General features: G+C 40.4%; 1 protein-coding gene across 6 annotated transcripts; it reads right to left on the reverse strand.

Annotated features, from left to right (window-relative positions):
• Positions 1 to 44: 44 nt before the first annotated feature.
• agfg1a (ArfGAP with FG repeats 1a) lies at positions 45 to 23,197 on the reverse strand. 6 transcript variants are annotated; one of them, XM_084351343.1, is made up of 14 exons: positions 22,850 to 23,197; positions 15,764 to 15,857; positions 13,860 to 13,975; positions 12,702 to 12,867; positions 11,920 to 12,082; positions 10,624 to 10,743; positions 9,056 to 9,127; positions 7,014 to 7,229; positions 6,215 to 6,407; positions 5,945 to 6,024; positions 4,692 to 4,805; positions 2,796 to 2,948; positions 2,030 to 2,124; positions 45 to 985 (listed from the first exon to the last, which is right to left on the reverse strand). In XM_084351343.1, the coding sequence occupies exons 1-14, from the start codon at positions 23,014 to 23,016 to the stop codon at positions 926 to 928; spliced, it is 1,809 nt and encodes a 602-aa protein (XP_084207469.1). In that variant the 5' UTR covers positions 23,017 to 23,197; the 3' UTR covers positions 45 to 925. The 6 variants fall into 6 exon arrangements, with proteins under 6 accessions (XP_084207469.1, XP_084207470.1, XP_084207471.1 ...); XM_084351344.1 differs by having other exon boundaries at positions 9,095 to 9,127; positions 22,850 to 23,196; XM_084351345.1 differs by lacking the exon at positions 9,056 to 9,127 and having other exon boundaries at positions 22,850 to 23,196.
• Between the last annotated feature and the right edge of the window lie 449 nt (positions 23,198 to 23,646).

A 23,646-nucleotide genomic window follows, 5' to 3' on the forward strand; every position in this document is an offset into this window, starting at 1 on the left:
ACTTTTTTAAAATCAAAAAGTCTTCAAATTAGGGACTGCAACACTGTTATTATAAATTTTTTATACAAAACAGATATACAAGATTTTCATACATCCATATAAATGAATGGTTTGGTCATTTTGTCTTACTTAAAATTCATTTTAATATATATACTGTATATATTTACATATTAACTTAAAATTCTCTAATACCCAATGTAAGTGGTTTTCAGCTCATCAGCCATTCCAGCTCCGCCCTTTATGGAGGCGGTTGACTGTAGTTCAGAAGCGTTGTGACCTGGGCCCCTGTCAGCAGGGCAGGGGATGGCAGAAAATCGAGTCCCCTGCCCGTCCCTGATGCAGCAGTCACTCCTCCTCTCATTGCTCGCCAATAGAATTGTTTTTTTTTTCCTTTAGTGAGAACAATTTACCAAAAAAGGATCCTGCACAAATAAACAGTTTGGTTCTTCACAAATACAGTAAGTGGCAGTACCCATTAGCTTTTCCAAGCAACAGTTCTGTCTTAACAAATCTTGTGTGTTAGATACAAATACTGATATGCACAAAGAGCTAATTTCCTAAAAGAAAATATATGTACAGAATTGCAGCATAATGAATGGGATACACTGTATGCAATAACTTAGTTTTCAGCCAGTTTGATTATACATTGTGGTTCAGTAGAGGCCAGTTCACAGGTTAAATAGAGAAGAGGGGATCAACCTCTCCCTCTGCACACACCATCACTTTGTTTCATAAGACACAGACTGTGTCATCATGACTGTTCATGTTGTCATATCGTCATATTGTTCCATCTGTGACAAACTGCGATAGAAAATACAAATCCTTACAAACATTGTGTTTTTAAAGCTACTTGTGAAACAAAACAGTGCAATAGGTGCAAGCGTGCCAGTTGTTGACCCTGTAGTGGAGCTGATTGGATGGATCGCTATAAGAAGGGATTTGTTGAGGAGCCTCCTGCTGGATATTGTGCAGATGGACCCGCACCCTGGAAGGAAAAAGGGATACACAATCAGAAAGTACATTGACATTGAGAAGAGGGTCAGAATGAACCCACCAGTCTTTTCTTTTTAATATTAGTACTGACACAATAGAGCCAATATGATTAACTGTCAGGTTCAGCTGAACTAAAAAGTAGAGATGCACTGATCCACTTTTTTCAGTTCCGGTCCTATTCCAATATCTGAAATAGGACTGTCACAGTATCAGATTTTAACAACACGATTATCATGACCAAACAAATTCAGGGTGATGATATTATCGGAATATCTAGAGAAATAAAATTAAAAAATGCTGGCAATCGAATCTATTTTTAACTGTGTTTACTTTGTGTTTTGTCTTTTTTGGCAAAACAAAATACCCTCAAAATAAGAGTGTAGGGAGGTGGAAAGAGAGTCTGTAACCATAACTATTAAAAAAGTGTACAGAAAGAACATTTATAGACTAGTGAAAAGGTAACCAGATGAACTCATAAACGAGATGCACCAAGCCGAACATCTTTGCTGCATTATTCACACGATATTATCGCATGTGTATTAACACAATATCAATATTTGAATTCTTCGTATCACGATTATTGTGAATATAGCGATATCGTGACACCCCAAATCTGAACTTGGATATCTGTTGAGACAAGTTCCTGTCTTGCTTTTGTGTGTTCCGGGACAAAATTAGCTGTTGACTTTGACAAGTTTTATTAGCTCAGTCAATTTCAGACTGTCTAATGTTACATTAAGGCAGGGTCATGGTCCAGCGCAGCACAAAAACATAAGGTGACTAGTGGATATCATTGTAGAACTGTTTAATTGCTAATTCATCACATAATCAATTTAAGTAACAACATTTTGGCTATTGCCTTATAATTGCATTATTCGATATTTATAAAAGCATTTGCCTACTGGATTCATTTGGTACATGGACCAGTGACATCAGTCCGATATCTGATGAGTGGATTATATCAGTACACCTGATAAAAAGGAGGAATAAGGTGACTGCTTAAACATATATCATGTCATGTAGCCATCTTACTAACCAGGAAAGGGTTGCTTGAGACCATAGGTCCAGCCATTGCCTGCCCAAAAGGAGTCACAACAGGTTTGGCCTGGCCAAAGGCTGGATATCCTCCACCTGAAAGACATGTGCAATTTGATTTAAAAGAGGTGATGGAATGCTCACACAAAAATATCATTACAGCAACAACAAACCTTTTCGCTCATGTTCAATATCTTGAATCCAAACTTAGTGAAACAATGTAATGACTACTCAGTCTGATGCACATGTAAGCTTGAATTTCAGCATAGCTATTAATGCAGATACGTCTACATCTACATGATCTATACACAAGCCCCATTCACGATCTCTTTCAGTGTGGGAATCATGCGCCGATTCTCCGCATCACCGTCTGTGTGAAAGTTTCAGATGCGGAGAGGGGGGACAGTTTTGCTGCAGCTCAGGGGTGTGTCGGTCTGATGGTGTTCACAGTCTAAACAGTTCCTTCACTCATCACATAAAAGAGAAATGTCCCACACTCCCACAAAGCAACGTTACAGGACCAAACAACAGTAATGTGGTAACTGGTAGTATCTTTGGCAACTTATATGAGGAAAAAAATATACTGTGTCTGTCATCCTGTATGTCCTACCGACTCTTCGTCATATTTCTGCCCACTGGACACAGTGGAGCGGCTTTTACGCCGGAGCTGCTTAGTTCAGTGTGAACAAACAAAGGCGGAGAAATGGCAAGCCTTCGCTGCAGAGATAATGTGGAGTCGCTGTGTGAAAAGGGCTACGGACACACACCGTTGGGTTGCTGGGGATACGCAGGAGGCTGAGGGAAGGGAGCCTGGCCAGGAAAGGGTTGCTGGAAGGTTCCACTAAAGCTGGTGGGGAGGTTGAAGGCTGCAGCGTTCCCAAATCCGGATGGCATACTCATGGAGCCTGTGCCAAATGACACTGCAACATAGCAGGATAACAGCTGGTTAAAGAAGCTTTTCCAAGACATCTTCAGGCATACGACAAAATAACCTTTTGCTTAATTTCATTTTCAAAATTATAACAAGAAATGTACATTGACACACACTTGCCTAGAACATGTTACATTACAGAGGAGCTGGCACACAGCAGAAAAAAACAAACAAACAAAGACTATGTTATTTAGATCTGCAGTTAATTAGAAAGCAATATAAAAGGAGGTAAACTTAAATGAGTGAGAGGATTGACAACTAGGGATTACAGAACAGTCATCAAGAAAACAAAGAGAAAAGACATTGCTACAAAAAATAAGGTGGTTCAGTAATCCATAGTGTGGCTCCCAAAGCAAAACTATCATTTAACTGACCACCCGAGATCTTCAGAATCTCAGTATATGTATTTGTTGAGTTTAAACACATGCAAGAAATAGATAAAGGTTGTCTCCAGACAAGCTGCAGAAAAAAGGAAGGGGCTGTCTGAAAAGAGTCAGACATGACACTTCGGCGCTTGCATTACGTGTAGCACCAGTGTCAGATGGCCACACAAGAGTACAGTGTTCCAACAGTGCAACAGGAGGAACTAAACTGCAAGGAAAAAGCCATCAGATATCTGGTAGAAATGCTACATCCAATTTTCATTTAACAACTGGGGTTGCAATTAGTTGAATATGCAAGCAAATCCAAGGTTAAGGCTTGAGCGTTAAAGACTCAACAGTTGTCAATGTCTTACTGAGTTTACTCATTGAATGAAGCATTTTATGACACCAGCAAGCTAATGAATGACTAGATGAACCTTAGAGGACATTATGGTGTATAGTTAGTTAAAATAATTGAATGTCTTCCAAAAGTCAAAAGAGAGTTTATGCCAACTGTTAGAAGGAAAATGTTGAGGAAGCCATTATCAGTGAGTCCAGAGTTACCCTGTAGAAGGTGCCAGGGAACTGCCGTGATACCTATTATTTAGATAGACACCACAGTAATGACATTTTTGATCATAATGCTATGGCATGACTCTCTAATCACTCTCATTACATGAATGTGGAAATTGATTGTTGTTCCTTGGTCCATGATTACATTGATTTCCAAAATTTTCCAAAGAGCGGGTTTTTTTTTACATCCGGGCTCGACATATCCTATTCCCCCCTAGGTACTGTATATTTGTTAATGCTGTGATTAGATTTTTTTTTTTTTTTTTACCTCTACAACATTTTCCTGATAGATTTGCCACAGGAGCAAGAGCAAGGCATAGGAGAGCAAAAAGGAAGCAGAGAGCACAAGGGAACCTACCAAAGGCGGGAGGATAACCCTGCCCGTGGAGAACCCTCATCAAGCCTGTCCAGCATGGCAAGAGCAATCAGAGACAACTGAATCTCAATGTCTGCAACTTCCTGTCTACTGTGCACACACCCGTAAATGGCAACACTAGTCCTGCTATTTCCACAAAACTGGTATTTATAATGTATTTATCCTTTAATGTTCTCTTCTACTTTCCCGATTGGTTGCCTCTGTGTTCAGCAGAGTGGTCTCAGGCTGATTCATTGCCGAGGCAGCTAAGGCAAAGGTTGCCACTTAGGGTGTGCAAGGAAATCTAATAAATAATACACTTACTGTAAGATAACACACCTATTTTTTCCACAAAAAATGATTTTTATCTGCATTATCTCAGCTAACTGATTGGGTGGTGTTTATATATGCTTCACATTTAAGAAGACACACATAAACACACCTGCTGCTGCCGCCGCCACTGCCATATTTGCTGCTCTGCCGTTGCTCTGGAACGGGTTGGTGGGAGCGGCTGCCGGGGCGACTCCAGCAGCTACAAACGGATTAGTTGACTGAGCTGTTGGAGAGAGGTATCAAGTCACCACACATGAGTGTGAACAGGACAATAAAGGAAACAAAAGCAATGATTCATGGAGGAGCATTTCAACAAGTTAATGTCCAGTGTCAGTCCTTGTTTGTTTGTTCCTGAGTCCTAAACAGCAGGATAACAAAGTTTCCCAAAAACTGAGGTAATTTTATAACTATGCAGTTATACATATTAACCAGGGGTGCAAATTTTATGTAATCGATAATCGGGTGCCTTGACAATCGATTATCGTTTAATCATTAATAACATGAAATATGTTGAACATCTTTCCTTTAACCACTGACATGATCTATGTTTGATGTAAAATCAGAGTCGGCTACATTAGGAGTTAAAAGAACAGATAAAGTAAACAACAAGTTTCCTGAATGATGAACTAAATAACACAAAATCATGACTTCATTTTAATCGCAGAGCTCCCATCTGTTGCTTTTCAACAACTGGCAACAAAATCCAACACATACTGAGGCAACAAAAATGTCTTTTTTGTATTTTTTAAATGACAAATTACATGTACTTAAATTAAATACATTTCCTTATACCAGTATTTTGTGTTTTATTGGGATATACTGTATTTGAAAAACTATTGTAAAATACTCTTTGATGTATTTGTGCCCATCTCTTATTGTCGATTAAGACATTTTTAATTGGTTAAATTCTAAACGGCGATTAATGATAAATCATTAACATCCCTAATATTAACAAACAACTTCATAAAATAAAGTATCCAAAAAAACAGTGAAGTTTGTTGTCTTAAAAAAACCCAACAAAACAAAAATTACTGAAAAAAAAGTAAAGCTTATCAACATAAGGATGTTTTCCACAGAAGAGGAACTTGCTAAAGATTCATAATCTAACCTTATTCTCTGTCGAACATCTGACGTAACCTGTTCTCGACATCAGGAAAATCCTTCAAACCCCATAAGGTCACAAAAGTTGTCAACAATATCTAAATGACTGAAGTTTGCTGTAATTACCTTAAGTATACTGTGCCTCACCCTGTGGCTAACCTTTGTTTCCAACATTATTTTAGAGTTTGTAGATCATTCCTGATTTAATTTGGGAGCATAATTAGCACAAACCATTGCACAACAGCCTGTAGGTTCACTCACCTCCAAAACCTTGAGCCATGCCAGGCAGAGCCTGCTGTGCTTGTGCAGTTGACACCCCAGTCTCGGGGCCAAACATGCCCCTGTAGTGAAACAAAGTCAACACATAAGCTTCTAAGGAAAACAGGGAAAAAAGGAGACCAGATCCTGTGTGACAGGAGTGTTGTCACTGTATGTTTGTAGGTTAAGTTCCTTTGGATAATTCACTGCATTTAGTTGTAGATTTAGACTTTTAGAATCCACTACAACAGGTGTATGTGTTTAGTTACTTACCCTTGTGAGGTGCTAGTGGTGTTGTAAACACTGGTGGCAGGGGACGAGGAGCTGAAGACAGTATCCAGCTCAGCAAGAGCAGCATAGCGGTCCCCCATTGCATGCGCTGCTGGCTGCTTCTGAGGCAAACCACCCACTCCTGCTGCTGCCGCCGCCGCTGTGGCTGAGCTCACCCCGCCGGGAATACCACCTCCTGGAATAGAAGCACATGACGGCAGAGCCGGGCTCAATCCACCTCGAGTCAACTAATCCAGAGGGAAAATTCAAATTTCAAAGACACAAACAAAAACGTCCGGAGATATCTGCCACATTCAACCTATTCAAAATGATGGGGAATAAATGTTCAATCATTAGGAAATTTGCATTTTCTAGCACAGAAATACAGTTTGTAATATGAACAAAATGAGCTAGTACCAACCCAGTACAATTCACAGATACTCGAGGGCCAAAATTCTGACCATGTGATATTTAAGCTCTCCAATCAAACCAGACTTCTTATAAGCAAGGAGGCATCGACACCATGTGCAGAGTAGCCCGTCATCTGTATACAGGCTGGTTCAGTAGCACTGAGGTCAGGGGGGCCGATTTGGGGAAAAAAAATGGTAAGGCCATCTCAAGATACCACATTTTAGTGATACAGTATCACAGGTTTGCTAGAAAATGTAAATCAGCCCTGTCTTTCCCTGCATTGGCAAGGAGATTCGACATTATGTTTTTAGTTGTGTCAACTTCTCTTTTTTGGTCGATTTCTATCCCTACATTTGAGATCTATGAAACAGGCTAGGCAGGAGAAGGTTACCTTGCTCTGTACTGGCAGAGCTAAACACGTTATCCAGGTCAGCCAGGGCTGCGTATCTATCAGCAGGGAGGCTAGTACTCTGTACAGCATCTCTGCCAGCTCCTGTGGAGTTACTCTGGGAGGAAGAACTGAAGGATCCAAAGTCAGCGCTACACGATTTGGGGAAGTTGTCAAAATTTGCAAAATTGGCATTTGCTAGTCCCCCTGAGGCGCTACCTGCATGAAAGAGAGAGATTAAAAAGTCATGAGGGGGACCTCCATTGTTGGTTTTGAGTAACAGCATTAACAGAGTGGAGAGGGAGATAAGAAGCTGCATGGAGGATAAAGCTGGGGTGGTGTCAGGCTGGGGCTGGGATACTTTCATTATCTATAAACAAGTCCTCTGCAACACTGCACTACGTAGCTCTTCATTAGCCTATGAACCTGAGAAACGCAGCATAAAATTTGCATTTATTTGTCTTAGAGGCACATGTTGTGCAGAACAGCACCTTTCTTGATTGCCTCGGTTACATCAGCACCATACTGTGGATAAATGAGTTACAGACAGCACCAACCTAATATGTATTAACAGTGACATGGGAAAAAAAACTTGTCCAGATCTAAAATTGTTATTAGGGAAACAAACAACATTACACATTATTAATCGCTTTTTTGAAAGCAAACAAAGTGTACACCCTTTATCTGCGAGGAACAAAGCCTACTCAAGAACTGCTCAGAACCTTACCATCGCACATACTAATCTGTGTCATTTGTTTTACACTATATATTTATATTTGAGAAAACCATGCTGATTCAGGCACTTCCACCTGATGAAAATTCAACTTTTTTTTTCAGGACATGAGTTTCTCGAGCATACTAAGAACTCAGGGAGAACTCATTTGTTTGGAATGCAATAAGAGGTGTGATACATTACAATATTTCATGCTTGGCACAGCACAATAAAAAGATTTGGGATATGGAGCTTTTGTCTTTGTCATAACTAAGGAGAGAGAAGGTAATGTTTAGTAATAATGCTCACACCATCACAGCAGTTAAATCTCAACCAGTGCTTTAATTGCATTCCATTGAATGCATTCCCTTAAGCTTGTGGAAAAGGCATAATGGGACAGGTACACTCTTTCATGCAACTGATCTGCGTTAGGTGAACAAACCAATAGAGTGATGTAGCTGACTAGATGGCTATGCCGATTGGACCAATTACTTAGTGAGGCTCTTCCGTGTAGACAGTGCAGTGTGAATTATAGCTAGCAGCATGGCGGATGAGGAGCTTGTGCCAGAAAATAGTTATTTTCTATGCAATATTGTCTTGTAATGTTGCAAATGGAGAGTTTCACAGGCTATTCAAAGTCTGACTGTACTCTCCAGGGCATGTCAAAAATTAAAAATAAAAAGATTGAAATTTAAATCGCGGATTGTGACTATTATAAAATAGATTGTGATATATCATGTTTTGGCCAGATCGCCCACCCCTATCAGCAGATATAAACCTTCTCTGCCCAGTGATGAAGTTGTTTACATGAAGCTGATGGTCTTGAGAACACCAGGCACACCTGGTATTTATTAGCTACTGTTTCCCCACACCTTAACCAGCTCCTGATGAGGGCTTGCAAGAGCAAATATCCCAATGTTGTTTTCTGGAGTAACTCTACTTTTTTTTTAATCATGATTTTCTTACATGACATGTCGGACTACAGAAAAGTTACTTCTAAATAAGTGGTGGGACAGACTTCAAGGGCACGGTGTTCTTGTGTTCCCCACTTATTTATCTAAAAGGAGAAGAATGTACATGCATTGTTCTCATTTCCTTCCATCTGGTCCATTCTCTATAGTAGTTCTCAATCACGACAGCACCAATCAAAGCTTATTATCCCTGTTTTCAACCAGTGAGATTGTCAACAGCGATTCAGAGTCACAGACAAAAAAAGCTACATGCTGAGACACACATTACATCCAGAGAGAGGAGGAGGATCACAGCGACTACACATTAGAGACGGTGGAAAGGGTGTAAGCTGTTAAGAGGGCAAGCCCAGAGAGAGACTTACTGTGTGCACCCTGGAGAGGCAGAGCTGTGGCAAACTCACCCATACTGCGGCTGGATGAGAGCACAGTGAATGCTGGCAGCCAAAAATCAAAGAGGGAGGGAGAGATGGGGCAATGAGCAACGTAAGACAGGGCGGAGAAACAAAAGAAAAGACGTCAACTAAACCAGAGGTCAAAATTAAAAAGGGTGAGGTCAAAGCAAGTCAACTACTGCTGAAGCAAAAGGATGAAAAACACATGAGACAGAATGGACAGCTTAGGCCGATAGCACAGTCAGTCAGTGTCTGTGAGAAAGGGATTATCTTACAAAGCCAGAGAGAGAGAGGGGAGCTTTATCCATCAAGCAATGGGCATACTAAAGAGATCACTGTGCAGCTCTGCACAATGATAGTCAATTAATGTAGACCTCCAGCAGAGGGCACTGTAGCACACAACATTTCCCTGAGACTTGGGGTGGAGGCTTAATTGTCTGTTTGCGCATTAGAGTCTGCTTTTGTATGAGTACGAGAGAGAAGTGTTCAGGTAAAAAGCCCGAAAGCCAGTTACTGCTGAGCAAATACTCTTTTACATAACATGTTAACTGCATGTTATGTAAAACTGCATGAAGGGCTTGGAGGGAAATATGGACCAGAATGACAAACACAGGTAAGATGACGACAATAGCCTCTGTTACATCCATAATAGACTAAATTAAAATGCCAGCTTAAGAGGCCAAGCAAATATTTGACTAAAGCACACTGTGTAGAATATATATCTTGCATGTATTTATATTAACATTAATCGTTTAATATTCCTATAGGGACATGCAGTGTGGTTACACTCTACAGCAGTACTAAGCCTGGTTTGTTGCAGGTCCTTAGACTATAACTGTCTGCCTAATGAGTGCACAGTGCAAGACATTAAGTGCATTCAGCATATTGCATATTACAAAACACATTAGTCCTACTGCTGCGCACTTAATTTCAAACTTTAAATACAGTGCACACTAAAAAAAAAGGGGGCTTCATTGATTTTTCACAGTGGGTAACCTGTTTGACCCGATCAATTCAAAATAAAGCTTTTAAAGTAGATCAAAATACAGATATGCTTTAAGTCGTACATGGAGTGAACGCTTCCTATGAGTCTGCACAGGAGTGCACAGAGCTTCATACTCCATGACCTGAGGTTTTGGCCGAGGGCACATACCATATAAACACACAGTAAAGTCATGTGTTCAACTGCAGTCAAGTTGACTTGCTTTCAAACACATGTATTAGCATTTTTTAGCAAATGTATAAACCAAACTTACAGATTTTGCATATTTTCCTGGTCATTAAACTTCATTTGAACTACTCAAATGTATTGTGATGAAACCATCTGTTGCACATACTGTAGGTCTTTTGAAACCAGATCAATGGACATTGCACACATGAGTTGAGAGAAAAGTCAAATGGCAAAAATTGCACAGAAAACAAGGCTGCAAACTGCTGAAATGTAAAAAGGATGTTTGTGTTCAGCCTATATATACAGCCTCAGTGCGTCTGTGTACATAAATATTCAAGCTATCGTCTTGAGAGAGAACTTGCTCTACCTGTATTTGTGGGATGGAATGGGGCTTGGGGTGCGGAGGGGAAACCACCTGTCGACCCAGAAGTGCTCCCGAATGCATCAAAATTAGCAAAGTCTGCATTAGCGTTGGCATTCTGTGCCGCTGGAGGTGGTGTCAGGATGAGGTTCAGACGGGGAGATGAATGAAAAAAAAAAAACACAATGAGAGGAAAACAATGGATGAGATAGTAATATAATGGATTTATACATATAATGACAAAAGGCATGGGCTGCAAAACAAATACAATGGATTATGTGATAAATATGAGAGATAATCATAGAGTGGCATCACGCAACAATAAAATGCATATCGGCTTAAAAAGCAGGCAAGATGATGTTCACCCTCTCCCATGGGATACTATCTGGACTCCTTGCTGTGCACACAGCATGGAAGTGTACGCAACACTACACACATCATTAACCTCAGAGGTGTACATCTCTGCTCATGTTTACTATGTGGAGATGTGAGATGCCACTTTAGTCACTTGATGGCTCTTTAAGGGGAAATGAAAGGACATTAACCCTCCATGGGGAGCAAACCTTAATAGCCCTATGTTACAGACATTAGTCACCATGGAGATGAGTCTGTCCATTGCACCTCTGGTAGCACTTCATACTCTATGGCTATGGTTTGCAATCACAGAGGTACATGGCAGCTGACATTTAACAGATTATTCATAATCCTGAACTTCTGCCACAGTCTATAACAGACCTTAATTAGAATGCAGCATCAATCTGCATGCAGCAGTCTCTTACAACACCTGAAGAATTTTAAATGGCTGCCGCATTACTTCAATCCATCTTCTGTCAGACTGTTCTACACATAAAGAGGTACACACGCCTACATGCACATAACAAATTTTGATTTGTTTCAGCTGAAATTCATCATGTTTCCCTCCAAACAATAGAGGTGATTTCACCAATAAATACTTTAAACTAGTGACAAGACTGAAACTGATGAATGAAACATGCATGCACTCAGCCATCTCTGGCATTTGGTTTGGTGCTCCTGGTACAGCCTGTGAAACAACATGACTGATGCAACTTCCACATTTAACAGGACAATCCCATCGTGACTGAAGTTCTTGCTCATTTCCTGCATTCACTTTCTGCTTTATGTCTCAGCAGATCACTTTCCTGTGATTTTACCACATTGACATATTTAGCATATTTCGGATTGTCAACTGGTGTTGACAGGACAAGACCCGCACACGTTGAACATAAAACGTGTTTTGCCTTTGATGTATCATATAATATCATTTATTTGTCTGTTTCTTACTTGTGTGGCTGTTGAAATGTGCAAAGTTAGCAAAACCGGAGCTGGTGCCTGCATTCATGTTGGGCGGGGCAGCGAAGATGTCTCCACCCAAGTCACTGAGGAGGTCAAACCTCTTGTCATGGAACTGCTGCTGATGGGTTTGTCCACGGCTCACCACTGGAGACTGGTGGAGACAAGAGATGGATTGAAAAAAAGAACTGCAGGTATGTGTTGAGTCACATGTATAAATATGTTCACTGTCTAAAGGGTCCTTGAACAACCTTCACACAAAGATTAAAGAAGACAAGAAAAAAGCACTTTGAACAGGGTTAATGAGATGCCTTCTAATGATAATACTGTGCATTTAAAGGGGCTTTATGTAACAATTTGTAGAGACTTAAATGTGTTAATCACTTTTTAATTGGCCATAAGTGAGCGGATTCTAACTTGACTTAATGCTGCTGGACTGTGGATTTCTTTGTGAGGGACTCTCATCCGATTCTCCCCGACAGTCCAAAGTATGTGAATTAATGTACGTTCTCGAGTGCCTTGTTTCAGTGTCTCTCTCTGCTCCACCAACAGAGAGCAACAGTAGCTAATGTTAGCTAACGCGAACTAACGACCGGCTTCCAGCACAAGTTCCACAGAGCCCCTTTAATTGTTTTGAATATGTTATTTTAGCCAATAATTTGTTCAACCTTAGCAATCATTGATGGTCAAGCCAACATTCTGGCAATGATTACAAATTCATCATATCTGTGTGTGTGTGTGTGTGTGTGTGTGTGTGTCTAAATAAAGCTCACCTGATTGGGTGGGGTGTTCTTGTTGAGGTGTAAGGAGGGGGCCGACTCCCCCAGCAGGGATTTGAGTGGTCTAACCTCCGGGGTGCTGCTGGTGCTGCTGTTTGAGGAGCCAGAGATGGAAGCATGGACGGATGCCACTGCCTTGGCCTGCTCAGGAGGTACATACCTGGGAGACAGTTCACATTACATGCATTATGACAAGATACCTTAATAAATATATGGTGCAATATATTACATGTCATTTAAAATACTTAAGGGAGCCGAGGTATGATTTATCCTACCAGATGCCATTGGCTATTGGAGCCAACATGACCATAATCTGACATAGCCCAAGTTTAATGGTATTATAGCCTTTTGGCTAAGCAGATGTTATGCAAATTCACACGTGAGAACAGGAAACGTTTATTTGGGTGAAAATGTATCTTACAGCTAGCAGACAGGCCATGACTCTTTGAAACTAACACTTATAACAGGCGTTTCATGACTGGTGTGTATTGTGTGTTACAAGAGAGGCCTATGAGAGTGAGAATGCCTGACTGCAGCCAGTGGTGGCATGTTGAGACATGCACCACTCTGCACTCCGATTTTGGTCAGACTTCAGTGACTAAACTCTCAGAGATGACAAAAGCACTTCTCCCTCAACTAATAAGTGTAACAATCTAATTATCGACTAATAGTTGTTAACGTTGCTGTATGGAACCAGTCTAACAGCATAAACAAACAGTCTCACTAGATTAATATTTACTTTTATTGACAATACCTAATTTGCAACTCTCAACATGACAAGTACTTGTCTGGCTACGTCTACCATGACTTCAATGCGCCTGAAATAACTGCTCTTATTAGTCATCAGTCACAATGCACCAGAAACAACTATGCTACTGTGTAAACCTCATACATACAACCTACAACTTTATGGACCAGCTAGATCTTGCACATAAAGCAGCTTGACTGTTGTGACCTACATTCTAGGCATTTAAAGAAGGATATCTGGCAGTTTGCTCCAGGCTAACTGCTATGAGCTGCCTGTGAGACATTCCAAGCCTGAGAGAGAGAAAAAAAAAAAAAAACACAAAAGAAAACCTACATGTCGGCGCAGTGCACACTGCCAGGGGACTGTTCATATCTTTGCACCGCCAGCTTGTAAAACTGACTTACCATCTCTTCTTCTCATATTTCTCTTGAAGGAACTCCTTGACTTTCTGTGGTTCTCTGAAGTCTGGTATTGAGGAAGTTCTGTCATCATAAAGGCCAAGCCACATCTGCTTACACACCTGGAACACATGGAGTAACATGATTTTCTGCAGCACACACAGCTGCAAATGAGCGTAGGGCTTGTTAACATTTATAATAAACCATTAAATTGTTAATAGTGCCACGGGGAAATTAAAAAATAAGCCACACGTAAATATACTGATAATATAGTTAATCACCTTGAAGACAATAAATGCAGGTGAAATTCAAAAGACCATTTACTCATGTTTTAGTATAATGTTTGCTATGTTTGGATTAGAGGAATCAAACAGGCGTTGGCCTCATGTTTGGAAACGCAGATTGAACTTAGTTGCTGGGTGAAAAATTAGTCTCACCTTTGTCTGGCCTTGGGTTTTGGATAGCATTCCTAAAGTATTTGCCTAATCCTGTAAAGAGAGATTTATAGGATTCATGTGTGTGTGTGCACTCAGTATAGTGTGCTGCATTGTGAATGAGGCGAAGGTGCTGCAAGAGGCAGCCTTGGCTCTTGTGTTGCATGTACAGTATCCTGCTGCTGTCATTTCCTTAAGTGACCTTTGGATGCAGCTGCACACATTCACAGCACATGCAGGCTCACTTGTCTCTCTCATTTGCAAAGATTTTGAAACTGCAGCTGTTGTGTAGCCTGTTTTATCAGTTTTTTCTGTGTCAAGCGCTCTCCCCGGAAAGACATAAACTAACTTCAGGGCTGTAGTATTTATAAAGCAGCCCTGAAGGATATATGCATCAGCTCCAACCTTGAGTCTCCTGCATATCTGCTTGCCCTGCCACTTTGCTACAGCTTTTAATAGGCCGTGCTTCCCAGGTGGCATTGCTCTATTTCATACTCCGTTTACCCAAAATGGCTCGTGAATGATGGTGCACTTTGTTTCCGATATGTGGTGCTACTGTATCTGATTATGACAGACAGGTGAGAGCTGCAGAATTTGAATGACAGACTTTTCCTAGAGACTCTCACCTCTAATTATTTACATAGTTTGACTTTTTGTAGTACTTTGCAATATGATTGAAAATGTTATTATGAAAACTGACATATCATGTTATTTCTGTTTAATGTTTATTGTTTGGGAGGTCAGTCACACAGCATTTGTTCTAAAAAAAAAAAAAAAAATGTAATGATTTTTGTCTTTGTCTGAAAAAATATAATTTAAAACACTGATTAATACAGCAGTGGGCCCCCCAGAAATGTTTTATTGGGGGCCAGATGGGGCCACTAAAAAATCATGTGGTTGCAAACAAATGCTGTTCAAAAGCAGCTAGCTGGCTATGCAATTCTCTTTTTCTTTAACATGAACTATTATGAAAAATATACAACATTGATTTACTGTAATGAAAAGTACTTAATGTAACATTTCATATAAATGTATATTATGCATATACGCCTCATGAGGGGAATGGGGGGCACTTGCTGGGGGGGTCTGCCATCGTGTCCCCCCTCCCCGGCTACCCTATGGAGGCGCCACTGTAATACAGCTTTGCCATAAATTGATTTTCATGCACATTTGAGTTGCATTAGTGCAGCTATCACCTTCTACTGTAATAGAAGAGGATATTCGCTGAAAACTAAAACAGCTGTATTCATAATATTTGGATACTTAAAAAATGCTAAAGGTGAATAAAAATAATGTGTTTTTCTTTTCCTTTTATAACAACTTTAACATTTGAAACGTTTTTGTGGCTCAATGTTGTTGTTGTTTGTTAGCAGCCAAAACACTTCCATGACGAGTTACAATGATGTGCAGATCTTCGGTGTGAAAGTTGACCTCAACCTTAACAAGTGTGAAAGGGCAGATGGTCTCCATGCCTACCTCATTGCCATGTTTCTGTAGGAACTCGATTTCCTGTTGCGTGAAGGTTGTCATGGAGATAGACTTGACTCTGTGAGGTGGATTCAGTCCTCGTCTATAGGTGGAGAAATGGAAACGGGGGTCAATTTAATTTGAAGAAACTGTACAAGGCAACCTCATCTAGACAAACTCCAGAACCCTCCTCTCAGGACTGGGCCATTTAATTAGCAACAAACTGACTGACTGGTGTGCATAACTGGGGCGAGGTAGACAGCAATACAGAGAGAGAAAAATGACAGACACAAATAATGACAGAGACAAAAACTGACAGAAAAAGAAAGGGAGTAGAGCAGAACAAAGGAAGTGGGTGAGACTCTCTCCAAACTGCCATTGACTGAACTGAGGTTGTCAGCACAGTGAAAGAACAAGCGATCTCCCTAATATAGAAACTTCCATTATGGAGTGACACCCATTAGCCCACACAAGCCATGCTCATTTTCCTGAGAAGGTCACAGCTCATGCCACAATGGCCCAAATTAAACCTGCCTGGTAGCTGTAATAGTTTAAAAGAGCCTTCAGTTGGCTATTATATTAAGCTCCAGGCCTGCTTGTCTCAGTATTTTTTCCTGCACCCGCCAGCTAGTGAAAATGAAAGAAGTGTTGTCTTCAAGGTTGACACCTGTTTTGTCTGTGAAGGTGACCAATCAGCATTCAGAAATAGCATGCAAGCAGGATGTTTTAACTGCAACCAGAACACCGCAGTCACCAGAAGATAGAAAAGAGAACAACACTGTTACAGTCAGACTGAGAAAGTTTCTTTAACTATTGACCAACCAAAGTCAAAAGTGTATCCATTAGACTGTGACAAACCAACAACATCAGTGATTGTTTTTCTTTAACAGCAGCTTAAGTGCTGACCAGTCAATAGAATCAAATAGGACGCATCAGTCAGCTATCATTAAGATAACATTAACATAATCCTTTAAAAGCGACCCAACGTGTCTTTTACTCCTGGTCTATACTGACCCCGTAGCAAAAGCATGTCAGTAGCTCAACATGAGCTGTATTCCTTCATGAGCGTCTGCAGTGGATTCATTCATCCACAGTGATGTGTATCCAAAAGCATTCTGACAGCATTCACAACCCATTGAACAATCAATGTTTATACACTATACATAACCAATGGCAATCAAATACTCAAGTTTCTCCAAACTTTCTCTAAAGGTTTTTCTAAACTATATGACTTTTTTGCCAAGATGTTTGAACAAGCAGCTGTTGCTCCCATCACCATGAAAAATGATATGATAAGGCACCCTTGACTTGTCCTTAAGGCACCGCAGGGTGTCATGGCACCCACTTTGGGAACTACGAAATGAGATCCACCGTGTCACAATTCCAAACACAATGTTATACACATGGAGAGTCAGAACCTAAAGGCAGTGAAATACTAGACGCAACTGTTAAATTATTCACTGCTGTAACCCTCACAGAACTGGTTCTTATCTCCACCCATTCTTTACACATCCACCAATCAGCTGATTGTTCTGCAAACAACAAACATATTTATAACAGTTAGGTCTGACGCAGAGTAAAGTAGCTACATGAAATGAACATCCAATTGCTGTGTGAATTCACATTTAAGAAAACAAAATGGAAAATAAAACAATGATCAAGGCCACCAAGCTGTACTTATGTCCATAAATACTGAGTAGATCCATGTGAACTACTAGAGCGATTTCCAGGGAAAACACGTTTTGTCATCCTGGTCAAACTTTGAGAAGACAGGTAAGATAGAAAGAATGCCATGGCCCTAACATAAAAACTTAATACAACTGGATATTTCTACATTTATAGGACCTAATCAATCAATCAATCAATCAAATGACAATGAATCAATTAGTGCTTAAAATTACTTGTAGTTACTTGTTACACCTTCCCCAATTTTGAGAATTACATTTTTCTTTCAAATCAAAAACTGGAGACTTTTTTGAGGCTGTTGGTTTGACAAAATTGGGTTCTTAAGATGAACAAGACTGTGGAAAAATATTGGTTTGCAGCCCTCGTTGGATTAATGCAAGTTCTCACTGTTTCTGGACAAAACAGTCAGAAGCAAATTCATCAAATGCAAGAAGCAATAAACTCGTGTCAGTGAGAAAACAGAAGATAGAGTGTGTGAGTGTATTTCAGCGTTAATGTGTTTTTCAGCACCCTGAGGTAAATGACTGATCTGATCATAGTCTCATGAAGATGAAACTAGGTCAGATACAGAGAGAAAGCTCCATAAGTCTTATGGTCTAAATACGAAGGCAGCATCTCTACCCAGTTGTCCAATTAAGGCATTCTTATACTAATCACGATGTTTTTGTTATTTCATGTATTTTATTTAACTGTGTCAACAGGGAAGGGTGGGGGGTGGGATGACATCTTCATAATTGAGGTTATCTTACATCCAGACTGTGGTGTAACTGTCAGGTGATTCCTGTGTTCTGGATTCCAGTCTGGTAGCGAGCCTAGCGACACAATGTTGTGGCCCTACAGTGACACACACCCCTTATTTCTGCTGGACAAAGTAGCCTGACTGTGACAGTGTTCAGTTACAGTAGGATTATATCTGTAGGGAGAATTAAACAACAGCAGTAATTATTAATTATGTTAATTAAAGAACTAACAGAATTGCTTCTTAGATGACGATATTGTACACATCAACAATGTCTGTAACACAAATGTTAAGGATTTCATCAGAGCATTGCTCGGCCAAGTTCATCTATTTTGACATCATGTGTACTGGGTAGCACAGTGTATCAGTGAAAAGTATCACATATTGCACAATAAAATAATTATGACCTAGTCGCTACTGTACATCAGAGCAGCTCACCCGGGAAAACTAAGCTCATTTGCATACTGTAACCGCTCCAGGGTGAGAAAAACTGGCAATGTTAAGTCTCAAAAGAGAGAAGCTATGCACCATGTTTAAATTTGCAGCTTTCTGAGATTCTGCACCATCTTTTACTCCTTCCTCAACAATTTTGTTAAGGACCTTTTATCACAGAAAATGCCAGTTCTTCATTTTCATGGCTCACTTTCCAATCCAATGGGATTTATGCCAAATTACACTATCATCAATTTGTCATCCTAACGGTGCTTCATAAACACAGCAAACTAAAAAAGCTCAGTTGTAAAGTTCAAGTCACCTCTGTTAAATAGCCATTGATTAATATCATTCAGGACACTTGGTATCGTTGACACCTCCCCACCACTGTCATGCTCTAGTCCGTGTTACAGCTCTGCTTAGTCAGGAAAATATCTCAGGAACACAAAGGTCAAGTGGGGTTACTTCCTGTCATGAGTAATTCTCCAGAAAGAGACATTGTGAGTGGTGTTCCTCCTGGGAACGCCTCCACCTTCATAAGGAATGTGTTTACATAACGGATTCCAACTCCACCCATTAAACAACCACAACTATGGGGGGAGAAGGTTGTTATGTGGTAGGTAGTTGTGCCCCTGCCATCACCCCTGAACAATTAAACACTGTTACTGCCCGAACTGCGAAAGTGCAAACAACTTCCATGAATTAAAGACAATCACTTAGAATGGAATGTAACTTAGTACATCTACTCAAGTACTGTACTTAAGCACTGAAGTATTTGCATTTTATACTAATAAACCACTTTTTGGAGGCAAGTATTATAATTTATACGCCACTACTTTATTTGATCGCTTTAGTTACTAGTTACCTTGCAGATTGCATTTTGCATCAAAGCCAAAGTAGCATATTTTTAAAGGTGCATGATGTAGTTTTGGGGATGACACTTTAAACAAAAGGAGAACAATCTTCACTGACTGATTTTTTTAATGCCTAAACAAACTAAATAAACAAACTCTTTGTTTTATGACAAAACTGTGTAAACAAACTGTGTAAACAAACTGACCTTAAAAGGACAACACAGTTTCAGTGTTTCACTTTGTTTACATTTGGCGGACCCTGCCACCTGTCTAGCTTAAAACAGTGTTCTAGGGACCTTATTTTCCTCCTAGAACTGCTTGTTTATTCAGTTATATTTCTGAGTTTGTATTATTAACTCATTAATAATTTCAATTCTGAGTTTGAATTTCTTCTCCAGAACTGCATAGTGCCCCTTTAAATGAAAAGAAAAAAACTAAACAAAAACATAACAATCAAAAACCCACTGATTCTAATAAGCAGAAAAATTATGAATATCGGCCAGGTCAATAATCGGGCGACCAATAGGATACAGTGTATACATAGATGTAAATAAATGTAGAATTCACTTTTACTTATTCTTTTGATACTGAAGTACATTTAATATCAGATACTTTAAGATTTTTACTCAAATGGGTGAATTTCACTTTTTTTCACTTTTTGATCAATATCTTTACTTTTGGATACTTTTTGCAACACTGCTCATCAGTGTTTCTTCCTTTCAAATGTACTGTTTAGGCCTAACCAGAAATTATCTTTCAGGGTCAATGCAAAATGTATGCAGAGGTGATTCTTTGTGTGGAGGGGTTTTGCTTTGCTTTCCTTGAAGAGGACAAAATAAAGCAAACACTATTATTCATAAAAACAGTCAGTGTGTGCAGTCAGGACAGTAACCAAAACAACATATCAAGTCTGAGCATGAGTCTCCAGGCGCTCTCTCTCTCTCTCTCACACACAATGCAAAACAACTTTGCCTCTCTAGTATTCAAAGGAAAGAAAGAGACAGACTGTGACCTCTCTGCCACTTCCTGTGGTACATATAACGGCACATGCTGCTGATGAAGCAGCACAGTGGGGCCGGCCATACCACTTCCTGAGCCTACAATCACACCAGGCTTCCTGCATACATCAGACAGACATCAATCCTTTCAGACCAACTCTCTTCTGCTCGGCAGTTTTTTGAAACTAAAATTTCACACAACATGTTTTGTCTTGATAAAAAGTGCGTGATAAAGACAGTAGGAGAGAGAGAGGAGGAGGAATTGTGATCTCAAGCTATAAAAGAACCCAATTAACTCACATTACAGATTTAATACCATAGGGTGAGCAGATGGGAAATTCACAGTGGAGTCCCTGCACAGACCCACTGGTGAAGTGAAATGGAGGGCAAACTGTGCCCATCAGCAAACACTCCATTAATCTCATTCTTTGCAGTGCTACAGTAAATAACCTTCATGTTCAAAGTGGAGAGAGCTAACACAGTTTGCACAGATTAAGGTCACAAACCTAGTCAAACAAGGGCTGTGTTTTAGGCAAAGTCTGAGGGACAAAAAGTACAACATTTTGTCAAGAAAATAAGAATGAGACTTGCCCACTAATTCAACTTAAAGGTCATCAGTGGGAATTTACCGAGCAACAACTACTTCCCCTTTCCACTGCAACATTATTAGAATAATCATTATTCAAAAGTGGAAAATGGCATAGTGATTTCCGTAAAGCATTAAGAAGGACCACTGCAGGCTACAGACAATATGAATGAGCAGAGCAGGATGGACGCATGAACAGCTTATTGAGTTACCTGCTAATAGCCCACTGCCAATTTACTCTTCTAAATGATATTCACTAACAAAGGCTTGTGATAAACACACATAATTTATACATTTACAAAAACCAAAGCAAGCCATTTGTGAGCAAAGATGGGACTTGGTGGGAAAGAGAGGACCATGATGTTTGATTGTAACAATGCTGAGACAATATCGTACCTATGCATCCAAAGTCCTTATTGCAGGTGGTAAAATAAGCTGTACGGTTTTTATCACTTAATGTATGAGGGCATAGTTTGGTTGCCAGTTAACCCTATGCTGATACACTTGGAAGAGAAAGCACTGTAATCCTCAAAAGTCATCAGAGAAGAGTGATTACGTGCAGATTATCACAATGTCATGCCATATAAATTGATACATGGCAAATATTTACTCAACGCTGTATCTCAATCTGTCATTATCATGCAATAGATAGTAATCTTAAGAGCATCATGTGACAAATTGTCATTACTGTATTACACCACTTTAGATTTTTTTCTAAATGAGGCCAGCATCACATACACCCACAAAACAACCCCTTTTTTTTTTAACTTTACATGCAACATTTGACAGACAGCTGAATTGAGTTGGGATATCTTTAGTAGAATAAGAAGAAATGGAATGCTTCACTAATCCCAAATCACAAGCTACAGATGCTTGGTTACACAACTGCACAGCAAAGCCTTAAGTCAGGCAAACGCTATCTAAAGTCCCAACACTAAGCTACACTCAAACTATCAATGCTGGGGGGACATTTTTTCTTATTTTCAGCTAGGAGGTAAACTACTGACATGAGCACACAAGGGTCTGGTCGGCCGATTCTGAAGAGTGAAACTCTTGCTAGCGTTACTTAGGTTGCACATCTGTTAGAGACTGATTATTGGAACAGTTCTTAATCGGCTACAGAAATAGATTACTAGACTTAATACAGCTGATGATGACATGGATACCAGCATTGCATTAGCAGCCTCATCTCAAAATGATGGGGCTTTCCCACGCCCAGATTTAAACAGTTAGCAACGACAATACTGTATTACTGTAATGAAATAACCCTCAGCATGCGTATATGGAGTATATTAAGAAAACGCTAAATGATACTTATTCGTGGATATAATATGAAACCTCGATCATGAGATCATTTTAATATGTACTCATGTGTCTTTGTATGTGGGCTGTATAACGTTGCCATGACCAATTAGCTCAGCTACAAGGTGGTGCTTCCAGACGTTGCCAGCAACTGGTAGCAGCAGCTGGCTACTGGCTTATCTTCGGACCTAGCTTGCAAATGTCAGATAAAATTAACTGGTTAGCACTGGGAGCTAAAGTACGCTAGCATCTGGGGTGGCTGCTGCGTTAGCTCGCTGTGCGGCACACTGACACCTCTATGCACCCCGCCCAACACCGCTCAGCAAGACAATGTCAAAACAGCTCAACTCACACTGGCACAACTGGATACCAACGCAACGTTAGCTAGCGCTACCCGGCTAACTGGCTTAGGCTGCCGTTCGTAAGCTGAAAGGCACCAAAACGTTGTATCGCATGCGCCATATCAAAGCTAAGGTCACTGAGCAACTTTCAACTTACAGGATGCCAGAGCATGAGGTGCATACGAAGGAGCCCACAGTCATGTTGGCATAGGTTGGGCCGCGCTGGTCGCAGTCAAAGCACTTTCTGTTGGGAGGCAAACTCGTCATTTCTCTCAGCATCTTCAGGTGTTTCTCCTCTTGTTTTCGTTTCGCACTCGCCGCCATGGTAAGGGATGTGCAGCAGGATTAAATAAAACCGGGGAGACGGAAGGGTCGGCTACAGCTAAAACAAAGGGCTGTGCTTTTTTTTTTTGAACGGTTGCCGACCCGTGCTGGAGGCAGAGAGGGAGTGGGTAGGCGGCTCTGTTGTCAGGGGGGCCTCGCGTCTCCTCGAACAAGGAGTTTGAGGCGTTGGATCGGTCCTACTAACGGGACGAGAGTATCTCTGCCGTCTACTTCCGCTTTCGTTTAAATCCCGTTATGCAGATTACACCGCGTCTTTTCGAGTCATGGGCAAATAGAAGTGTCTTATACTCATTACGTTCAAATACGTTTGCACCAAATTTTCTCAGATTCTGGTTTGTTAAGACAATTTGATCTAAAGCAGCACTGCGTCAACGACAGTATCGCCGCTGCGATGGCGTGTGTGTTTGCGCAGTACGCAATTTTGACCTGCGTCAATTGCGAAATCCTGCGTATATTCTTGTATGTGTATTTTTAGTTAATCTGTAGTCATCCGATATCAGAGTTATGTGGACAACATTACTGTACATAAAGAGGACGAGGTGATTTATTCGAGGAGTTTCCCGTGTAAAACAGCGGATTCCAAAGGTTAGTCAAGGACATGAACTATCT

This window comes from Pagrus pagrus, assembly GCF_965226575.1.
Source record: "Pagrus pagrus genome assembly, chromosome: 4".
Lineage (NCBI taxonomy): Eukaryota > Metazoa > Chordata > Actinopteri > Spariformes > Sparidae > Pagrus > Pagrus pagrus.